At 46.2% G+C, this 22,881-nt stretch overlaps 1 protein-coding gene across 6 annotated transcripts in view; it reads right to left on the minus strand.

Moving 5' to 3' along the window:
- Positions 1–22,881, minus strand: part of MPRIP (myosin phosphatase Rho interacting protein) — a 259,002-nt gene that overhangs the window by 85,276 nt on the left and 150,845 nt on the right. For all 6 annotated transcript variants that reach the window (XM_033915061.1, XM_033915058.1, XM_033915056.1 and 3 more), the window contains exon 6: positions 22,048–22,255. In XM_033915061.1, coding sequence (XP_033770952.1) covers positions 22,048–22,255 — 208 coding nt within the window. The remainder of the gene's footprint in view (positions 1–22,047; positions 22,256–22,881) is intronic.

Genomic DNA, 22,881 nt, shown 5'->3' on the forward strand with positions numbered 1-22,881 from the left:
CACTCTAGAAAGTAAAATGTAGTAAAAGTGAGCCAAGTCTAGGACAATCAAGCCATTGTGACATCACTGATGAGGTTGGCTCTCAGGCATTGGTGGAATGAGGCATTATGATGTCATAATACCAGCTGTAGTTATCAGGGGGGCTCAGAACAGTTTACCTGAATGTATTCAGGTCCTCAGCATTTTTCCCTCTCTGTCCTGGCAGGCTCACAATCTATCTAATGAACCTGGGGCAATGGGGGGATTAAGTGACTTGCCCAGGGTCACAAGGAGCAGCACGGGTTTGAACCCACAACCTCAGGGTGCTGAGGCTGCAGCTTTAACCACTGCACCACTCTAGAAACCAAAATGTAGTAAAAGTGAGTCTAGTACAGGACAATCAAGCCACTGTGACATCACTGATGAGGTTGGCTCTTATTGGTGGAATGAGGCATTATGATGTAACAATACCAGCTCTGGTTATTAGAACCTGAAACTCTTCACACTATTTAGTCAGTTTTCTATACCATTTTCCCAGGGGAGCTCAGAATGGTTTACATGAATTTATTTTGTGAAATTTAAGCATTTTTCCCTGTCTGTCCCAGTGGGCTCACAATCTGTCTAATGTACCTGGGGCAATGGGGGGATTAAGTGACTTGCCCAGGGTCACAAGGGTGGGTTTGAACTCATAACCTCAGGATGCTGAAGCTGTATCTTTAACCACTGCGCCACACTCCCCCCCTCCTATGGGTAAAACATACGTTCACTGCTGGCCTTTGAAGCTATCCTTGACTCTCCCTGAAAAGCTGCTGCTGCCCTGGGCGACTACCTTGTCTTGCTTATGGTTGAGCCGGCCCCGACTCTTCATACCCAGCTCTGAACACACATGCAAACGGAGAAGGGGAAACGAGCCATTTTGTCACGCTACACGCTGTGCCAGTTCCCCCTTGTTTTAAACATCAAGTTTCATTAAAATCTGATAAAACACTAATCATAAATACTAAAGGGCTCATAAGCCAAAGAGAAAAACGTCCAAAAACCGGCCTAAGTCGGCAATTGGACGAACATTTCTCAAAAACGTCCAAGCGCCGATAATAAAACCGGGTTTTGGGCGTATTTAAAACCGACCTAGGCCTTCGTAGTGCCGCTCAACGTCCAAAGCTAAATGGGGCGTTTCGGGAGGCGTGTCGAGGGCGGGAGTTGGACGGGACGTGGGCCGGCTTAGACTTAATCGTACAGCATTTATAACCGAAAGTTTAACAACAGAGCCTAGACGGAACTTGGACGTTGTGACTTAGACCATGTAAAACATGGTCTAAGTCACAAAAACCCACCTAAACTCACCAGATAAGCACTACAAACACATAACACAGACCCCCACACACTACCCCAATGATCACCAACCCCCCCACCCCCATAAAAATTTTATTCACAACATTAAATTTCAGCCTCCAGACCATCATCATCTGGCAGCCGGGCATAGGAAAGCCTAGTCGTCCAGCCCAGAGGCAGCTTAAGTCATCTTGGGGGTGGGTTAGGGACCCATAGAGAGTAGGACCCATGCCCATAAGCCCCTGTAATCACTGCATTCATACTTAAACATGTGCACTGCCCTATAGACCCCCCAAACCCTTTTTTACTGGCATATAAGTGTCTCCTACAGCCATAAGGGCTATTGGGGTGGTAGATAAGTGGGTCTAGGGGATTCTGGAGGTGGTTTGGGGGGCTCACTGTCACCTATAAGGGAGCTGTTTTATCCCTAAGTGTGCTTTATCTTAAATTATTGTAGTTCAGTCCCAGTTCCCTATTTGTGTCCAGTTAGTATATGTGTTTATGTTTAAATCTACTAATCTGATACTGTATTGTACAATATTTTAACACTAATTGGTTTTGTTTCTTTTAAAGTTTACTTTTTATTATTGCTGTACACCTCTTAGAAATTTGAATAAGCGGTATAAAAAATGTTTAATAAACTTGAAACTTGAGCTGTAGTGAGGAGAAGCCATGGCACCCTTTTTGTGAAGTTCACAGCAGTGCCCCTGTAAGGTACCCCACTATTTAGGTGGCATGTCTGGGTGTGCAGTCCATCACTTTGCAGACTCCCTCCCACGTCCAACAGGGCTTGTTCTAGGCGTTTTGGACTTGGACGGAAAGTTGGACGGAAATGTGGTATAAAGATAGACGATTTTGCGGCTTGGATGATCAGATTGGTAGGACGTATAATTAGACGATTTTCGAAAGTAAAAAAAAGTTGGACGTATCTTTCGAAAATATGACTTAGGCTCTTTTTAACTTTGGATGACTTGCGAGATGGACATAAACAGACTTAGACGTCCCTTTCGATTATGCCCCTCTAAGCGTTCGACAATTAAAATTAAAATGGGGATCAACAGACTTATTAAGGCAGAACAGGAAAGTGGTGAGAAATACAATTTTTAAAAGGAGAGAATACAATTAAGGTTAAAACAAAAGGGATATGGGAGAAATCTTATTGATGTTGAATATTAGTAGAAATGGAACGTGGCAAGGGAGGAGCCAGAGATTGATTAGCAATCATAAAGTGTCTTTAAATAAAAAGCTTTTAAGATTGCCCTTAAATTGATCTAGGTTTTGCTCCGGTTTCTGTCAAACTAAAGCTATTCACAGGAACATAGAACATGGCAGCAGAGAGGCCGCGAGACTCTTCCAAGTGAGCTCAATTATCCTCTTGATAAAACACCACCGTTCAGGGCTTCCCAAACCCGTCTTGAGAACCTCGCAGCCAGTCACAGCCACAAATTTATCTCGTGCGCATAAGTTGTGGATATCCTAAAAATCCTAGTGGCCACGGAGTCCCCAGGAGAGGTTTGGGTTGCTCCCTGGTTCTTCCTCTCCCTTTTCTTTGTAATGAGGGATCCTCTGATCCATGCCAGGGATTCCTTCCGTTCCATTACTGGTTTTGCCTCACCATCTTTGCCATGAAGAAATGTGTCACGAGGTTCGATTTCGGCAGTTGAACCAAGCATCGGTACCGGGTAGAGCTTGGATTCTTGCCCAGAAATAGCTAAGAAGAAAAAATTTTAATTGAATCAGGTTGTGGCAGACTGGATGGACCATGTCGGGTCTTTATCTGCCGACATCTACTAGTGTTACTATGTCAAAATGTTTACATTCTCACTCAATAAACGCTCCTCTCACTCTGTCTCGCTTGTGAAAGTAACGTTAAATGAGCATTTCGGAGCAACTTTACAAAAACCAAAGACTGATTTACAGATCTGCCCCGACCAGGCTGCGTTGCTGTAAATTTCTTTTGTGCGAGTGAAAAGCCACATGTGCGGGGTGAATAAGTCTCGTCAGCATCGGTGATCAGACTCGCGGTTTATTGGCACGGCTGGTCCAGAGCTGTTTTTTTTGCTCGCAAAAGGTATAAATTGAAGGTCTGATGCTCAGAGCAACACTGGATTTCTCTCAATCAAGCCGTGGGCATGTTGGTGCAGCTCAGCAATGCCAAAATCCTCCCACGTATTAAGCTGCTCACAAGGCCAGGCAGAGCATGCTCCAGCAGCTAAAAACAGGCTATGCTCTGCAGGAGGGTGATTGCCCTGCCCAAAAGGCTAGTGGGAGGGCAGTGTTTGCGCTGCACAATTCATCAGAGGAAAGCCCATGCAGATCTAAAGAGATGGAAATCAGAAAGCACGTTTCTACAGAGCAAGCTCTCTGGTCTAAAGAAATGCATGGCCTTCCAAGCCATACAGGTGCTCAACACTACTTTTTTTTCGGTTTAAGCATATGCATTTATTAATAAAATTTATATACCGTATATTAACAGTGGTTCTCAGGCCAATCAGGTTTTCAGGATAGCCCTAATGAATATTCATGGAGCAGATTTGCATGCCTGTCACTTCCCATTACCTGCAAATCTCTCTCATGCATATTCATTAATAATAACTTTATAATAATAATAGCTTTATTTTTCTATACCGCCATAGTCAAACTGACTTCTAGGCGGTTCACATAGAAAGAAGGCTGGACAATCAGCAAATTACAAATGCAAAGCCTGAAAACCCAATTGGCCTGGGGGGGTCCTCCAGGACAGGGTTGGGAACCACTGGTATATTATCTATATGGTTTACATAAATCACTTCACTATAACTTCACGACTGATGGTTTAACTCTGGTGCGAAACATGTCGGCTCATGTCTTCCTGGGCTGTACTTATCAAAGCTAAGTCTAATAAATTCTTTTTGAATAGAATTGATGAACTTTTGAAGTTTTAAGTAGAATTATTAAAACTGTTAAAGCATAATAATAAATTTATTTTGAATTAAATCAATTGGGCCGATGATGAAGAACCATGTAATTCTCCCAGCTAAAGAGCCTTTCTGAAGCGGTGGAGTGGTGGGTCTGAGGCTAAATGAAATGAAATGAAATTGATTTGATATATCCTGGCCTGATTTTGGAGGCTACAGAAATCACAGTCATAAATTTAAGGCGAACAAACATTTTAACTAGTTACAAAAACTGCACCATAAAAATTCGATCATTAATCAGATAATACCTTGGCAGATACCTTACATTATGTAAAATCTCAGCTCAGAATGGCACTACAAACAATCGTGTCGCCAAACATTTTCTTAAAACTCATCATGGCAGTACAAAATTGCAAAAATGCCTGGCAGGGCAAGACATATCTATTAAATATTCAAAAATAAGTACAATCGTATTATATCCTAGCACAATATTTATTTGGTGCTGGAGAAGGAGACCTAACAAATCAATTCTGGAAGAGAGCTTATTTATTTAAAAATGTATTATTTGCGCCATCCTCCAATTCTGTGCAAGTTACATAATTACATTCATAATTAAAATACAAACAACAAAATCACATACTATGTCACTGAAGCCCAAATGATGAAGTGACGACCCGTCTTTATATTGGTCACACCGTCAGAAAGAAAGATCAACGGAGAAGGACATCATGTTGGGAAGATCGAAGGAACCGGGTGAAGAGGGCGACCTGCAACCAGATAGTGACAAAACTACCGTCCTACCGAGCAGCGTTACTCAGTCGGGAGCTGCTCCCATGACAGGGTCTTCTTCGTTATATATGCATTTCAGGCGAGGATTAAAAACATACTTGTTCAATAAATTCCCTAGTAGAGCATTAAACCCTGTGCTCTCTTCGCGCGTCTCACACGCTCCTCAAGATGACGACAAAGCTCCATGCACAGTTTCATACAACTCTTACTACCTAGCACTCCCTCCGCTTTATTTGGCAGACAGATTCCTTATCGCATCCTATAAGAAAAGGAGAAGATCACATGCCCTTTTCGTTTTTTCCATCTGTTCAGGGCTGTAAAAGTAAGAAATTTCTCGATCACATACTTGCATACCACGCAGCCTTCCACGATAAAAGAATTTTGATCGCTACTGCTTACATCTTGCTCCTATCACATTTCAGAACTCAGTTGAAAACCTATCTATTTTTTAAAAATTACTAGAGCAGTGGTCTGAAACTCGCAGCCCGCCAGGTCCTATTTTGAGGCCCTCAGTGTCTAATATAATAAAACCCTAGACGCGCATGCACACTCTTACCTGCGTGTTCTGTGATCTCTGATCCATGATCAGTAGGTCTATGGCGGCAGGAGTGCGCATGCGCGAGTCCCCAGCCTTACAGCACCTATCTAAACTCGCCGGCAGGACTGGCCACCAGCGCTGGATTCGCAGCTCTCCACAAGATCGCGGTGTCGGCTCCTCTCACGAGCCACACCAGCGTCGGAGAAGGCTTCCGACACTGGTGGGATCAAGAGCAGCCACCGCGACATCTTTAAACTTAAAAAATAAATTTGCCCGGAGCAGGCTAGACCGCGGGGCGGGCAGGGAAGTGCTGACAAAAGAGACTCCAGCCGCTCGCCGCTCAACGGGACCAGGCAGGCAGCCACGTGAGGGAGGGCAACAGAAAAAAAAAGGTAACGTGCAGGGAGAAGCTGGCCTGCCTGTGAGGAACCGCAATAAGGGAAGGGGGGCCCTTGGAGCAAGCTAGACTGTGGGAAGGGAAGGGGGAGGGGCCAAAATGGAGCAGGCCACATCGTAGTAAGAGTAGGGAAGGGGGGTGGGGAAAATGCTGCTACTGCTGCACAGGGACCTGGAGGGGGAGGGAAATTCTGTTGCTGCTGCACAGGGAAATGCAGGGAAAAAAATGACAGACAGACAGCAGGAGGGAGGGAGACAGAAAGAAAGGAAGAAAGACACAGGGGCAGGGAGAGGAACAGGAAAGACAGAGAAAGGGGGCCAGGGAGAGAGAGAGACAGTGGGAGGGAGAGAGACAGAAAGAAAGAAAGACAGACATATATTCTAGCACCTGTTTAATGTATGGGCTTAAAGACTAGTGTTTATCATAATCACAAAAATAAAATAAAACCATTTCTTGATCATATGTCTCTTTAGCTATAAATTCCAATATTATTATTAAGACTTAGCCAAAAGGAAAGATTTATAAACTATAAAGAGTTTTTTACCTCATGCAAAATGGTCATTTCTCTAATAAGACATTAACTAGTTTTTCTGAGACCCTCCAAGTACCTACAAATCCAAAATGTGGCCCTGCAAAGGGTTTGAGTTTGAGACCATTGATCTAGAGCACAGTTCTTCAACCGCCGGTCCGCGGACCGGTGCCGGTCCGCAGAAAATTTCTGCCGGTCCGCGCAGGACCGGTGAGATGAATCGCCGTTAAATTTTCTGCCCTGGTGGTGTTCGGAAATCTTCTGTTCCTCCAAGCTCTGGGCGATCAAGACAGGCTGCCGACGTCGGGCATTCCCTCTGTGAGTCTCCGCCTATGCGGAAACAGGAAGTTGAAACAAAATAGGCGGGACTCAAGAGAGGGAAGGTCCCGACGTGGGTTAGCCTGTCTTGATCGCTGCCCCGGCCGAGTCGCCGAAGAGGGCCGCGGGGAAAGTGCAGGCAGAGAGGAGATGGTCAGCGTGCGCGGGGAGGTCAGCGTTTCGATTGGGGCCATCAGCAGCGTTTGTGCTGAGAGTCTGCCCACGTGCAGGGATGCGGCGGGTAGGGGCCTCCGCTTGTCTTGGGCTTCAGGGCCTGCGGTGCAAAGCTGTTTTTTTTTTGGGGGGGGAGGGGGTCGCGAATGTGCAGGGGAGCCTTCAACCGTGGCTGTCTCCTCTCCTAGCAGCTCTGTACTTCCAGGGCAGGTGATTCACTTTGGCAACTTCCCCTTTCCTCAGAGGCGGCAACGGACCCAAGGCTGCCTAAGGAAATCACTGCTGCAGGCAAGTACTGAGAGCTGCTGGAAGGAGAGGAAGCCACTGTTGGAGGCTGGGAAGCTGGTGGATAAAAGGAGAGCTGCTACTGCACCTGGAGGGAGGTAGAAAGAGAGATGCTGCTGGGAGGGGAAGAGAGAAAGGGATGGAGAAGAGAGCTACTGTTGGATAGGGGGGAGGAGGGAAGGGAGAAGGAAAAAAAAAGGAAGGAAACAGCTGGCAGGGAGATTAGAGGAGGGAAAGGGGAGAGACAGAAATGAGAAAGTAGAGAGATTGATGCTGGAAAGGGGGTCAGCAGAGAAATGAGAGAGGGATAAGATGCTAGATCTGGTGTAGGAGAGATAAAAATGGAAGAAAGCAGTGAAGCTGGAATGAATGATGTAAAAAGGAGAGAGGAGGCACAGGCTGGATGGAAGGAGGAGAGGCAGACAGTGGATGGAACGGGCAGACGCTGGAAGGAAGAGTGGAAAGAAGATGAAAGCAGAGACCACGAAAGGTAGAAAAAAAAATCATTTTATTTCTATTTTGTCATTACAATATATCAGATTTGAAATATATATCCTGCTAGAGACATAACTGGGGACTGAAAAGCCTAACACTATTCCTATCATGTGTGATTGCAGTATTCTGTTAGCATGATATTTCTGTGTAGCATTCTGTAATAATTTGGCTTGTTCAGTTTTCTTGATAGAGGGGATATATGTGAAGGGAGGGGAGACAGGGGTTTTGTTGGTCCTTGCTCTGATATTTATATTTATAAAATGACAATTGTACAAGAATATTGTTTCTTTTTATACTTTAATAAAATACGTTCAATATAAAATCATAACTGAGGCTTGTGCAGATGGGATCAGATGGTTTGTGGGGACCGAGCTTGCGGAGACGGGGCGAAAATGTGTTTTTTATTTTCGGTCTTAGTAGTTTGCCGGTCCACAAAATAAATTATTTTATTTCTGCCGGTCCACGGGTGTAAAAAGGTTGAAGAACACTGATCTAGAGTGTTCTCTTATTTGTAATTTTTTATTTATAATCTTTTGTAAACTGCGTTGAACTTATGGTTATGCAGTCTAGAAGCACAATGTTATTTATGTTATGTTACTCCCTCTCTCACCACCCATTTTTGGGTCTAAACTAAACTAAATCTTAGGTTTGTATACCGCATCTTCTCCACGGTCGTAGAACTCGGCACGGTTTACAGGACTAAGATAAAATGGAACTCCAAAGGATGGTTATGGGTTGAGAGTAACGGAGAAAAAAGGGGGGTTTTGGGTAACAGAGAGGGGGGGAGGTGTTACATTCTTGAGAAAAACCAAGTTTTCAGATGTTTTCGGAAAAGTTGTAAGGAGCTCGAATTTCGGAGAGGGGATGTAAGGTTGTTCCAGAGCTCAGTGATTCTAAAGGGGAGGGATGTCCCTAGTTTTCCTGCATGGGATATACCTTTTGTCGAAGGGAAGGATAGTTTTAATTTTTGGGAGGGTCTGGTGGAATTAGGATTAGAGGAATTCCAAGATAGTGGAATAACGGAAGGGAGTAATGCCATGAAGGATCTTGAAAGTTAGGCAGGCACATTTGAAGTGGACCCTAGAGATTATTGGAAGCCAGTGAAGCTTGGACAGAAGTGGTGAGACGTGATCAAATTTACTTTTGCGAAAATAAGCTTAGCCGCAGCATTCTGAATCCGCTGGAGTCTGAGGAGGCTTTTCTTAGTTAGGCTTAAGTACCGTATTTTCTCGCATATAACGCGCACGTTATACGTGGTTTTTACATACTGTGCATACCCTTGCGCGTTGTACAAAAATTTTTTTTACATAGTTCCCCCCCGACGCCCAATTCATCACCCGGAAGGAGCGCTCGCACTCCCACCCCAAAGCACCGCTCGCACCCCCACCTGAAGGACCGCTCGCACCCCCACAGCCTCCCCCCCTCCCCCATGGAGAAGCTGTCTACCTTGTTTCCGGATGCCAGCCCAGCTGCTTCCTCTGCTGGCGGTCCTGCCCCTTCTCAGAGCCCTGTGCTGTGCTGCTTCCTCTTCAGGCGGTCCCGCCCTATCTCTGACGTCAGAGAAAGGGTGGGACCACAAGAAGAAATGTGCGCGGTATATAAAAATTTCTGTACATAAATTTGTGTTTTTTGCGCGCTATACCTGTGTGCGCGTTTTACATGGTGTGCGCGTTATCTATGTGAAAATACGGTAAATAGAGTTACAATAGTCTAATCTGGAGAGGATGATGGATTGTACAAGGACGGCAAGTGTTTTTGATGGAAACAGGATCTCACTTTCCTCAGCATATGAAAGCTAAAGAAGCATTTTTTTTACCAGGGAGTGGAGGTGGTCGTTGAAGGATAGTGAGGAATCCACGATGATGCCCAGAACTTTGCTTGAGAACTCCATATCCATATTTGTACCTGTTATCGAAAGCTGTTCACGTATTTGAGTGGGGGTCTTTTTTTCATCGTATTATCTTACCATGACTGTTTATTTATAATCCGCTTTAAATCAAAGCAGAGAACAAGGAAAACATACCCCAGAAAATTAAATATACACAATACAACCAAACACATTATACAAAACTACCTATCGACACAAGAAAATACAATCCTAGGAAGATAAAATTTTACAACCATGATCGAAACACAAAAGCATAATCTCTCTGTGATTATAGTCTCATTATTCCACCCTGATATTTCATTTCATACGCAACGCCAACATTGACCTTGTCATGCTCCTAAGTTATTTGTACCCTCACCTCTCACGTATGGACTTCTACTTAAATTCCTATTAACCCCATCAAACTTCATGGTGTATTACGGTATACAAAATAAAATGTTATGCACATTTTGAAAACAACCATAGGGATGACGCTGGAGGAGCACATAACCGATCTCTTTTTAAATCTGTAATTCATCAAGTTGCTAGGACTCGAAAACGAGTCGATGACACCTAAGTAACAATATAATCCAATACTGTCACTCCTAACCAAGGCGGCAGATATTATGGCCGAGTCCCCCCCCCAATCATGCATCAGTTAAAAAATAAATCAACAAGTACCAAATTTTTTGAAAATGTAGCAATCGACAATGTTTTACTGGCGTGACCTCTTCATAGTTACACGGTAACATACAGCATTCCACCAAGCACACGCGGAAAGCTTTTCAAGATGTTAACCTAACTGGCATGTGATAATTTGCTGCAGAGAGGAGCAAGACAGGGACGGTTCCAACTGAGCCCTTTTAATTTAGCTCTGTGTTACAGGCGTGAAAAGTCTTTTGGAAGTGTTTTGGAAGGCCAGGCACCTGTACACTAGAGAGGCCAACTGAAACCAACTTGGCGCCTGAAATTCACTGCTCAGTTTCAGCTGGAACCAAGAACAGATGCTTCGCAGGTTTTCTCAGGCTAGCTGCCACCACCTTCTCCCTCCCCCAAAAGAGGGCCAACCACCTGGCCTCAAACCCTCTGCTCTCCCACAACCCAAAAGCCCTACCTAGACCTACCTCGTGAGGCTGCCACAGCAATCCCGAGACCCATTTTGGCTGAAGAAGCTGAAGGGCCAACAGTAACTGGGGGGGGTCACTCTTGCCCAGAAGTAGCCACTAGACCACCAAGCCATTTAAAGTAGGCTTGGGGAGAACCTTTGGGTGGTGGGAAGGCAGAGGGGGTTGGGGTTAGATAGCCTGCCGGTCTCATAGGACCTGCGCTCTTCTAGGGAGGGTGGGAAGGAGAGCGGGAGAGATTTTCAGTTTCAACAGAAAATACACGAGCATTTTTGGCCAAAACCCAAATCTGGATTGTGGGTTGGTATTGATGCCGAAACAGAAATTCAGTCGGCCTCTAATAAACACAGACACAAGCTTTCCATGTGCATGGTTTGTGTCTTGTCAAACAATCAGTCAAACACACAACCACTGAACTTCCTTTCACTCTTACACCAAATAAAAAAAGGACTCCTCATTACTATCCCAGTCTCCCTCTCCTCTCTCACCCTCTCAAGAAATGCAACAAAAACACAGGCCATTAAAGTGTGCAACTCTACAAGAAAGAACACCCAATACGGAGTGCGATCAAATCATAAAATATTTTTTCCATAGGCCAATCACTGTGGTGTCAACACATGGCAGGAAGTCTAGGCAACAGGGCCAAGAGGTTCCAGCGTGAAGCAGGTCCCAGCAAATAGCATTCGCGTCTCCAGGTTATTAACACAATCCAGAGAAGATTTATGGGACAGACAAGACATCTCTTAAGGGGCTGCTAATAATAACGGCAGGCACAAACACATTTGTTCTATGTAACTCAATGCCCATATCCTTCTACCATCCAACTCAAAGAACAAAAGGCAAATTCCATAAGCCGAGGCCCCGCAGGAGTAACTCTGGGGTAACTCAATATCAAGCAGTCTCTAACCATAAGAGCATAAGAATAGTCTTACTGGGTCAGACCAATGGTCCATCAACCCAGTAGCCCATTTTCACTGTGGCCAATCCAGGTCACTAGTACCTGGCCAAAACCCAAGGAGTAGCAACATTCCAGAATCTCAAAGATTAGCAACATTCCGGAACCCCAAATAGGTGCAACATTCCATGCAGAATCCCCAAAGAGTAGCAAGATTCCGGAACCCCCAGAGTAGCAACATTCCATGCTACCGATCCAGGGCAAGCAGTGGCTTCCCCCATGTCTTTCTCAACAACAGACTATGGACTTTTCCTCCAGGAACTTGTCCAAAACTTTCTTAAAACCAAGCAGCTAGACATAGCGGCTGTGAACATTTTTCACTCTAATCCAAGGGATTAGATGGCTGGGGCTGGCTGGAGCAGCATAAAACTCTCCTGGGATCTCAGATTCCAGGATTCCGGGGTGGTAATGCTGAGCCCAGGAGAGAGAGTGTGAAGGAAGGAGAGAGGGCGTGATAAGTACACCACCGCAGAGGGTGAGAATCCATCACGGGAAGGACTTTTGGATGTTTACAACAGGAGCCAGCCTCGCCACGGATGCAAACATTTCCCTTGCTGCTGGACTCAGTGGAATCTGGTAAGATATAAACAGCTGAGAGCACCATCTGTCATCACAGCTCCCGTGTCTGGAACCGTCCTGAAACAAGAGACATTTCAGACAGCTGCTAGACTTAGGTCAGGGCAGGGCAGGTCCTTTCACCTAGGCTTATATCAGAGACAAATATCCAAATGCTACACACACACATTGGGTGTGCCTCTCACACAAAAACTCCCCAATGCAAAGAATAACCTCCCAGGAGACACGATTCTGTAAAAGCAGCTCTTACAAGACAGTGCCAAGGACTAGAATGACAGAACAGAGAGGTATAATAGAAATATGATGGCAGATAAAGGCCAAATGGCCCATCTGCAGCATCCACTATCTCCTCCTCTCCCTATTGGCTACGGCTCTTAACATTTGCATCTCCTCTCCCTATTGGCTAAGGCTCTTTACATTTGCATCTCCTCTTCCTATAGGCTAAGGCTCTTTACACCTGCATTGTGAGGTCATAGAACTTGATGGTTATAGAAACATGATGGCAGATAAAGGCCAAATGGCCCATCCGCAGCATCCACTATCTCCTCCTCTCCCTATTGGCTACGGCTCTTAACATTTGCATCTCCTCTTCCTATAGGCTAAAGCTCTTTACACCAGCATTGTGAGGTCATAGGGCTTTATGGTTATAGAAACATGATGGCATATAAAGGCCAAATGGCCCATCCAGTCTGCCCATCCACAGTAACCATTGTCTCTTCCTCTCTCTAAGAGATCCCAAGTGCCTATTCCACACATTCTTAAATTCAGACACAGTCTCTGTCTCCACCATCTTTTCCAGGAGACTGCTCCACGCATCTATCACCCTTTCAGTAAAAAATAGTATTTCCTCACTTTACCCCTGAGCCTATCACCCCTTAACTTCATCCTATGCCCTCTCATTCCAGAGCTTCCTTTCAAATGAAAGAGACACAATTCATGCACATTTACACCACATAGGTATTTAAACGTCTCTATCATATCTTCCCTCTCCCACCTTTCCTCCAAAATATACAGATTGAGATCTTTAAGTCTGTCCCCATACGTCTTATGACGAAGACCACGCACCATTTTAGTATCTTTACTCTGGACCGACTCCATCCTTTTTATATCTTTTTGAAGGTGCGGCCTCCAGAATTGTTTGTTGCGAAGGTTGAGAGATTTTTTTGTCACAGGACAACTTCGAAATGGTCATTGTTTCGATGATTACCCCATTATTTGATTACTGGAACACTCTATTTGAGGTCGCCCAAATATATGTGCTGCAGGCCATGCAAATGGCAGTAAATGCCAATGCACACATGATTGTACGTACCTCTAAATTCGATCATATGTCGCCGATTTTTCGTGATGTACATCGGTTGCCGATCGACCTTAGAATCGAATTTAAGGTTTTATGTACTATCTTTAGGCTGCTGCAGAATAACTGCCCCACAGTGTTGAGCTTTGGTCTACGAGTCTATCAACCATCACACACATTACGTTCTATGGACAGGATGAGTTTGACGGTGCCACCTTTGACCTTTGCGAAGCTACCTGTAACTTGCAAAACTATGTTCTCTGTGCAGGGTCCGGTTTGCTGGAATGCTCTTCCTTTGGAGCTAAGGCAGGCTCCCCTACTTTGATTCAGTTTAGGAAAGGTTTGAAAACAGCCTTATTTGCATGTCAATTTATGAGGTTTATAAATTTGTTTGAGATGGGATTTATTGCATACCTTTCTTTGAAAGCTGTTTAACCTTCTCTTCTTGCTATGCAATTTGTTTTAAATTTATGTGATTTTGTGCATGGGGTTGGGGGGATTTTCTAGCATTTGCCAGAAATTTTTTGTTTCGTATTTTATTAAATTTTATTAGACTATGTATGTCATTTTGGAACCCGCAGCTATTTATTTTTATTTAAATATATATCACCACCTGCTGCCATATGCACAGATGCTTCAATGGATGCCACAGGGAGCCTACCAGGAAAATGTCAGTCCATGCACGTGTTCCAGAGTTTAATCCCTGCACAGTATAGCACCATGGGAATAACTTTACACCTGGGTAAACCACCATAGGAATAACATTACACCTACTTAATACAGCTTTTGAACAAGGGAAGACCAGAGAGTGTGTTGAAATGGGGGGGGAAGAGTGTGGTGCAGTAGTTAAAACTACAGCCTCAGTACCCTGAGGTTGTGGGTTCAAACCCATGCTGCTCCTTGTGACTCTGGACAAGTCACTTAATCCCCCCTTTGCCCCAGGTACTTTAGATAGATTGTGAGCCCGCCAGGACAAACAGGGAAAAATGCTCAAGTACCTGAATAAATTCATGTAAACCAGTGTTCTTCAATCTTTTTACATCTATGGACCGGCAGAAATAAAAGAATTATTTTGTGGACCGGCATCAGTCCGTGAACAGGCGGTTGAAGAACACGGGGCTAAGTCGTGGGGCAGACCCCACCCATCTCTACCCAATCTCCACCCCCAGACCCCGCCCCCATAATAGTACTAATTGTAATACTATTTTTTTCCATTCATTTTTCACAGATACACAATATAATCTTTTTAACAACACATAATGGTTAACCACAAAATTAAACTACCCAAAGCACACTGACAGCAGATGTAAATTCTCAAAATTGACATAATTCAATCACTAAATTCAAAAATAAAATAATTCCCCCCTACCTTTGTTGTCTCCCTCCCTCCATGCTATGCTTTACCTTTTGGCCTGCTCCTGCCTGGTCATTTTATGCCGCCCCTGGTGTTATCTTCAGGCCGGTTCCCTCTTCCTCACTGATGTGTGCACAAAGCTGCGGGCAGCAGCTCCTTGCACGTCCCGTGCCTCATCTGGAAGCCTTCCCTCTGACGCTGCAATGTCAGAGAGAAGACTTCTGGTTCAGGCGCAGGACGCGTGTAGGAGCCATTGCTCGTGGCTTTGTGAAACTGAATCAGTGAGGAAGAGGGAGCTGGCTCAAAGATAACGCTGCATTGATCGCACTGTGGACCGGCGATTGAAGAATACTGTTTTGGGCCCGATGCACGTGCTGGCCCTGTGGACCAGCAGGAAATTTCTGTGGACCGGCACTGGTCCAAGGACTGGTTTTTGAAGAACACTGATGTAAACCATTCTGAGCTCCCCTGGGAGAACCATATAGAAAATTGACTAAATAAATAGTGTGAAAAGTTTCAGCCTCTCATAACCAGAGCTGGTATTGTGATGTCATAATGCCTTATTCCACCAATAAGGGCCAACCTCAGTGATGTCACAATGCCTTGATTGTCCTATACTCAACTCACTTTTACTACATTTTGATTGCTCACAAATATATCACCTAAACAGAATCTTCACTGAACACTTCTCTCTTTTCTCGCTCCCAATATACCCCCTCTGAAATCCTAATAAAATCGTTATTTTGCAATTTGGGACATCTCTTCTAATATGTCCCCCCTGAAAATTCTTAAACTGTATATTGTAATTTTCAATGTATTTTTTTGTAATTCGCGACCTTTTCCTAACAGGTCCTCTCAGAAATGTATTAGCGTACTGTACATTTTTATATTTTTGCATTCTTAAGGTTGATGTACTCTGTATTTCCTCTGACTATCTGCATATTGTAACTCGCTCAATGTCCAGCTCTCTTGAATGTAAACCGCCTAGAAGTCACAAGATTGTGGCGGTATAGAAAAATAAAGTTATTATTATTACCAGGTACATTAGATAGATTGTGATCTCACCAGGACAGACAGGGAAAAATGTTTGAAGTTCCTGAATAAATTCATGTAAACCATTCTGAGCTCCTCTGGGGAGAACAGTATAGAAAATTGACTAAATAAATAGTGTGAAAAGTTTCAGCCTCTCAAAACCAGAGCTAGTATTGTGATGTCATAATGCCTCATTCCACCAATAAGAGCCAACCTCATCAGTGATGTCACAATGGCTCGATTGCCCTTTCCTTGGCTCACTTTTGCTACATTTTGATTTCTAGAGTGGTTAAAGTTACAGCCTCAACACCCTGAGGTTGTGGGTTCAAACCCTCGCTGCTCCTTGTGACCCTGGGCAAATCAAATCCCCCCATTGCCCCAGGCACGTTAGATAGACTGTGAGCCCACCGGGACAGACAGGGGAAAATGCTTGAGTATCCGAATGAATTCTGTAAACCGTTCCGAGCTCCAGAGGGAGAATGGTATAGAAAACTGAATGAAAAAAGAAAGAAAGAAGGGAAAGCGGTTAAGTGGATGGGAGGAGGATAAATTTCTAAGAATTTGCCTCCGCTGTCTGCTCCGTGACTGCCAAAGCTGCTCAGATCAGAGCCATCACGGAGGAAGGTGGCAGGGAGAAAGAACTATGCTTCTCTCTGTTTACAGCATCTACAAAGGACCTGTAACGCTGCGCACTCTTTCTACGCAGTCTGGGGGTTGCTCTGTCTAGGTCTGGCCACCCACAGGCACTACCGTAGGTGCAGCTGGATGGCAAACAGAGTACAGTACAAGGCTGCAATGATTTGTCATCAGTTTTTGTACGCTACAATCCGAGAGTATTTCAAGAGTAAGACGATTACCGTATTTTCACGCATATAACACGCGCGTTATACACGATTTTACAAACCGTGCCTAACCTTGCGCGTTATACACGCGAGCGCGTTGTACAAATTTTTTTTTACATAGTTCCCCCCCCTCCAATGTCTGATTCACCCCCCCGCAGGACCGCTCTCACCCCCACCCCGAAGGGCCGCTCGCACGCACCCGCACCCCCACCCCAAAGGGCCGCTCGCACGCACTCCCACCCGCACCCCCACCCTGAAGGACCGCTCGCACCCCCACAGCCTCCCGACCCCCCCCCATCATGTAGACGCTCCTACCGGTCTGACGTCAGAGAAAGGGCGGGACCGCCGGAAGAGGAAGCAGCGCAGGCGCAGGGCTCACAGAAGGGCCGGGACCGCCAAGAGGAAGCAGCAGGACACCGGTAGGAGCTTCTACATGATTGGGGGGGGGTCTGGAGGCTGTGGGGGTGCGAGCGGTCCTTCAGGGTGGGGGTGCGGGTGGGAGTGCGTGTGAGCGGTCCTTCGGGGTGGGGGTGCGTGCGAGCTGTCCTTCGGGGTGGGGGTGCGAGCGGTCCTGCGGGGGGGGGGGGGTGAATCGGACGTTGGGGGGGGCATCAGGCTTTCAGGGTGGGGACAGGACTTCAAGGGGGAGAGGAGAGTCGGGGCAGGCAAAAGGAGAGTTGGGGTGGCCAGAGGAGAGTCGGGGCGGGCGAAAGGAGAGTCGGGTGGCGACAGGAGAGTCGGGACAGCATGCGCGGTATACGGGTGTGTGCGGTATACAAAAAGTTTTTTTACATATATTTCGGTTTCCAGCGCGCTATACCCGTGTGCGCGTTTTACACGGGTGCGCGTTATCTACGTGAAAATACAGTACATCAGCCTAAAAGATCTCTATGTTCTGAAAATTCCGCCTTGTCAAACGGGCAGTGTTAATCCAAAATATATCGAAACTTGTGCGATGACCTTCTGTTGCGCTGGAGTGACATTATGGAATTCACTGGTAGGGCACTTATAGGAAGCTCCTCAAAACACAATTCTTTGTCGATGCTTTTTTTTTTATAGGGTCTGATTTGTCCTGTTTGAGGAATCACTGTTTATTTAAATTTTAGATGAGTTTTTTTTTTTGTGTGCGCGCGCTGTTTTAGCTATTATGTATGTGCATATTTCGTAAACCGCCCAGGAATTAGACGTATAGACACTTTTAAAATTAAATAAATAAATGTGAAAGAGAGGGACAGAGGGCGCGTGGTCTTTCGTATGTATGCTGATGTTCAGTTGTTGATTTTTATATAAAGGAGTGATGGGGTGACGAGCTGGTTCCCCAACTGAATGCTTAAAAAGAGCAGGATTATCAACTGGATGCGTGTGAATGGACTTGGGTTAAACGTAGCGAAGACAGATTTTACCATTGAGGGGAAAGTCTTTGGCCTGAGAGTTTGTGCGTGAACGATCATCCGATCACGGTTAAAAAGGAAATTTACTCTGTTAGGGGGTTATACTCGACGCGAAACCGACGCTAGTCCAAAATGGCGTTATTTGGCTCTCAGAATGTTATGCCAGTTGAGGGCAGCACTTACAGGATGGGTTTTTTGGGAAGTACTACAGAGTATGGTATTGTCAAAATTGGATTACTGCGATGCCTTATATATATTAAAACCTTGGGTTTGCGAGCATAATTCGTTCCGGAACGTGCTTGTAATCGAAAGCAAATTTCCCCATAAGAAATAAAGGATACTCACGATTCATTCCATAACCCAAAAACTTTAATAGAAGATACTATAGTATGTACTTGTATTGCAAGACCTTGCAGCATCTACGGCTCGGTTGTGATGCAATACTGAAGGGAATAGACTTAGTAGATAAGGACAGACAGTTCACCCTCTCCAAGGTAAGGAGAACGAGAGGGCACTCTCTAAAGTTGAAAGGGGATAGACTCCGTACAAACGTAAGGAAGTTCTTCTTCACCCAGAGAGTGGTGGAGAGCTGGAACGCTCTTCCAAAGTCTGTTGTAGGAGAAAACACCCTCCAGGGATTCAAGACATAAGTTGGACAAGTTCCTGCTAATCTGGGACGTACGCAGGTGAGGCTGGACTCATTTTAGAGTACTGTCTTTGACCTGGGGGCCGCTGCTGGGTACGATGGACCCGGGGTCTGACCCAGCAGCGGCAATTCTTATGTTCTCGTTTAGCAAGTTAAAAATTTAAATGAAACATTTTGCTTGTCTTGCAAAACACTCGCACACCAAGCTACTCACAATCCAAGGTTTTACTGTACTTGGGTGTTATTAACGCTCGTGTGTGTGCCCTGCAGGTTATACAGAATTCTGCCACAAGAACGTCGATGGGTGGGTCACGTTTTGATCATATTTCACCTATACTAAAGATGCTCTATTGGCTTCCAGTACAATATTGAATAAAATATAATCTAATTTAGTCTTCGATTTATATACCGGGTCATCTCCCAACGGAGCTCGACTCGGTTTACAAGTAATTAAAGCCCAGCAAAAAGCAAACAAGAGCATAGGAGAAAGTAATAACAATAATTTATTTTTATGTACCACCTAACCAGCGGTACATAATTTATAATTTATAATTTCATAGCGGTTTACACAAGTATTGTAGAGCAATCGATTCATTTAATCTTTAGGTAAACTATTCAAGTATTGTGTAAATAATAAAATTGGTATATCAGGGGTTATATGGTAAATTGTCCAGATACTTTAATGAAATTTTACGTACATATCAGCCAGGACGCATGCCGAGCTCCGAAAGCTGTTAGATGTGGGAAGACGCAAAGAGGTGCAAAGTCCTCCTTTTCAGGGGCAGGTCCGGTTATGTGGAATTCTAACCTGGGAATTTACATCTATGTGACAATGTTTTAAGGTTTAGCAAATTGTTAAAAACCTATTTATTTTTGTCCAGGCTTTCTATTAAAACAGAATATCTATGAACTTGAACATAAGAACTGCCGTACTGGGACAGACAGAAGGTCCATCAAGCCCAGCGTTCTGCCTCCAACAGTGGCCAACCCAAGTCCCAAGTGGCAAAACAGATCCCATGCTGCTTATCCTAGGGATAAGCAGTGGATTTCTCCAAGTTATCTCAATAACGGCCTATGGATTTCTCTTTTAGGAAATTATCCAAACCTTTTTTTTAAACCCTGCTAAGCTGATTTCACCACATTCTCTGGCAATGAATTCCAGAGTTTAACTACAGCTTACAGGCGATGTTTGTTTGGTTTACATCAAATGATCTCCACTGGAGTACTCATTGTCCATTCCCACTGCCTTCTGTGTTGTGGGGTCACTAATCCCTGCCAGCAAAAGATGGAATCTCGCAGTTAGTGATCAACAGGACAATTTTGCCGGCAGTTACACAAGCCTTTCTCACTCGCTGCTGAGACCATCTGCACTTCTGCACATACTTTTCTGTTATCTTACAGAATAGCGCAAGTGACTGAGCTGCAGGAGAGACATACATGTGGGCGGGGCTTGGGCTTATTTCCAACTTACGTGTATAACTTAAAGGATCCTATGTTACATACATTGCACAGTGCACTAATGCATGCTCACTTATGTTCACCATTGATCTAATCACATTTACAAGCAGGTGCACCAACGCTGACTTACACAAAAATTCTATAATGGCACCTTGGCACACATATGTTGGTAAGAACTGGCGCAAAGTGAATGGCATCAACTTCAGAATTACTGTGTGCATGTCTGTGGAGGGGGGAAGGGAAGGGGAACAGGACACGTGGGTGCAGTCGTGTGGGGGTAGGGAAGGGGAACGGGACACGTGGGTGCAGTCGTGTGGGGGTAGGGAAGGGGAACGGGACACGTGGGTGTAGTCGTGTGGGGGTAGGGAAGGGGAACGGGACACGTGGGTGCAGTCGTGTGGTGTAGGGAAGGGAAGGGGAATGGGACACGTGGGTGCAGTCGTGTGGGGGAAGGGGAACGGGACACGTGGGTGCAGTCGTGTGGGGGAGGGAAGGGAAGGGGAACGGGACACGTGGGTGCAGTCGTGTGGGGGAGGGAAGGGGAACAGGACATGTGGGTGCAGTCATGTGGGGGAGGGAAGGGGAACAGGACACGTGGGTGCAGTCGTGTGGGGAAGGGAAGGAAGGGGAACAGGACACGTGGGTGCAGTCGTGTGGGGGAGGGAAGGGAAGGGGAACGGGACACGTGGGTGCAGTCGTGTGGGGGAGGGAAGGGAAGGTGAACGGGACACGTGTGTGCAGTCGTGTGGGGGAGGGAAGGGAAAAGGACACGTGGGTGCAGTCGTGTGGGGGAGGGAAGGGGAACAGGACACGTGGGTGCAGTTGTGTGGGGGTAGGGAAGGGGAACAGGACACGTGGGTGCAGTCGTGTGGGGGAGGGAAGGGAAGGGGAACAGGACACGTGGGTGCAGTCGTGTGGGGGAGGGAAGGGAAGGGGAACGGGACCCATGGGTGCAGTCGTGTGGGGGAGGGAAGGGAAGGGGAACGGGACACGTGGGTGCAGTCGTGTGGGGGAGGGAAGGGAAGGGGAACGGGACACGTGGGTGCAGTCGTGTGGGGCAGGGAAGGGAAGGGGAACAGGACCCGTGGGTGCAGTCGTGTGGGGGAGGGAAGGGAAGGGGAACAGGACCCGTGGGTGCAGTCGTGTGGGGGAGGGAAGGGAAGGGGAACGGGACACGTGGGTGCAGTCGTGTGGGGGAGGGAAGGGAAGGGGAACAGGACATGTGGGTGCAGTCGTGTGGGGGAGGGAAGGGAAGGGGAACAGGACACGTGGGCGCAGTCGTGAGGGGGAGGGAAGGGAAGGGAAGGGGAACGGGACACGTGGGTGCAGTCGTGTGGGGGTAGGGAAGGGGAACAGGACACGTGTGTGTAGTCGTGTGGGGGTAGGGAAGGGAAGGGGAACAGGACACGTGTTTGCAGTCGTGTGGGGGAGGGAAGGGGAACAGGACACTGTGTGCAGTCGTGTGGGGGAGGGAAGGGGAACAGGACACGTGTGTGCAGTCGTGTGGGGGAGGGAAGGGGAACAGGACACGTGTGTGCAGTCGTGTGGGGAGGGAAAGGGAACAGGACACGTGTGTGCAGTCGTGTGGGGGAGGGAAGGGGAACAGGACACGTGGGTGCAGTCGTGTGGGGGAGGGAAGGGAAGGGGAACAGGACACGTGTGTGCAGTCGTGTGGGGGAGGGAGGGGAAGGGGAACAGGAAACATGTGTGCAGTCGTGTGGGGGAGGGAAGGGAAGGGGAACAGGAAAAGTCCCAGAGATTGCCCATCATACCTTCTTTCCTCTCTGGCACAGGCTCAGTGGGGGAGCCGATGGGTGGCGACGGCTCCTGCATGGTGCTCTGCAGGGGGTTGCTACCAGGGTCCACCAAGTCCTTTGCCCTCAGTTCCTCCTGCCAAAGCGTTGACTTTGTGGTAGGAATTCTCTCTGCACTGGGAATGTTGCAGGCGCTCGTCACAGCCATCTTTGCAGGCCCAGGCTCCTAGGAGATAGCAAAAAAGCTAACATGAAACTACATAGTGTCTGGAAAAATCAGGATCCTTTACATACAGAGTTTCAGACTATGTACTTGTTTAAACCTTTTGTCTGGCCTTTGAAAATACATTAGTCCAATCTTTTTTAGGAAATGTACTTAAGAAAATGCTTTGCACCGCATGCCTTATTTTGTCACAAAAATTTAATCGCAACTTTATCTCCTTTGTTGCCATTTTGCTAAAACAGATCTCGATGGTCATGTACTGAGTGACCTCATTTTGAAAACAGGAAATCATCCCGTTTTTACAAATGGGCAGACTTAGGATTACCACATGTCCGGATTTACCCGGACAAGTCCTCTTTTTAGAGGGCCTGTTCGGGCGTCCGGACGGCTTTTCAAAACTCGAGGTGAGCAGGGGCACCTAGGGCCGAAGTTAGAGCGTGGTGTGGGTGTAACGGGGCAGGGATGGGTAGAACTGGGCGGGCCTGGGGGGCGGGTCTAGGAGTCTGGATTTTACATACGTAAAATCTGGTAACCCTAGGCAGACTTGCTGGGCCACTATCTGCAGTTATGTTTCTATGTCAAATAATAGAACCCGTCAATAATAGCAATATACATATTTTTAAATAATA

Source organism: Geotrypetes seraphini, chromosome 11, assembly GCF_902459505.1.
Source record: "Geotrypetes seraphini chromosome 11, aGeoSer1.1, whole genome shotgun sequence".
NCBI classification, from domain to species: domain Eukaryota; kingdom Metazoa; phylum Chordata; class Amphibia; order Gymnophiona; family Dermophiidae; genus Geotrypetes; species Geotrypetes seraphini.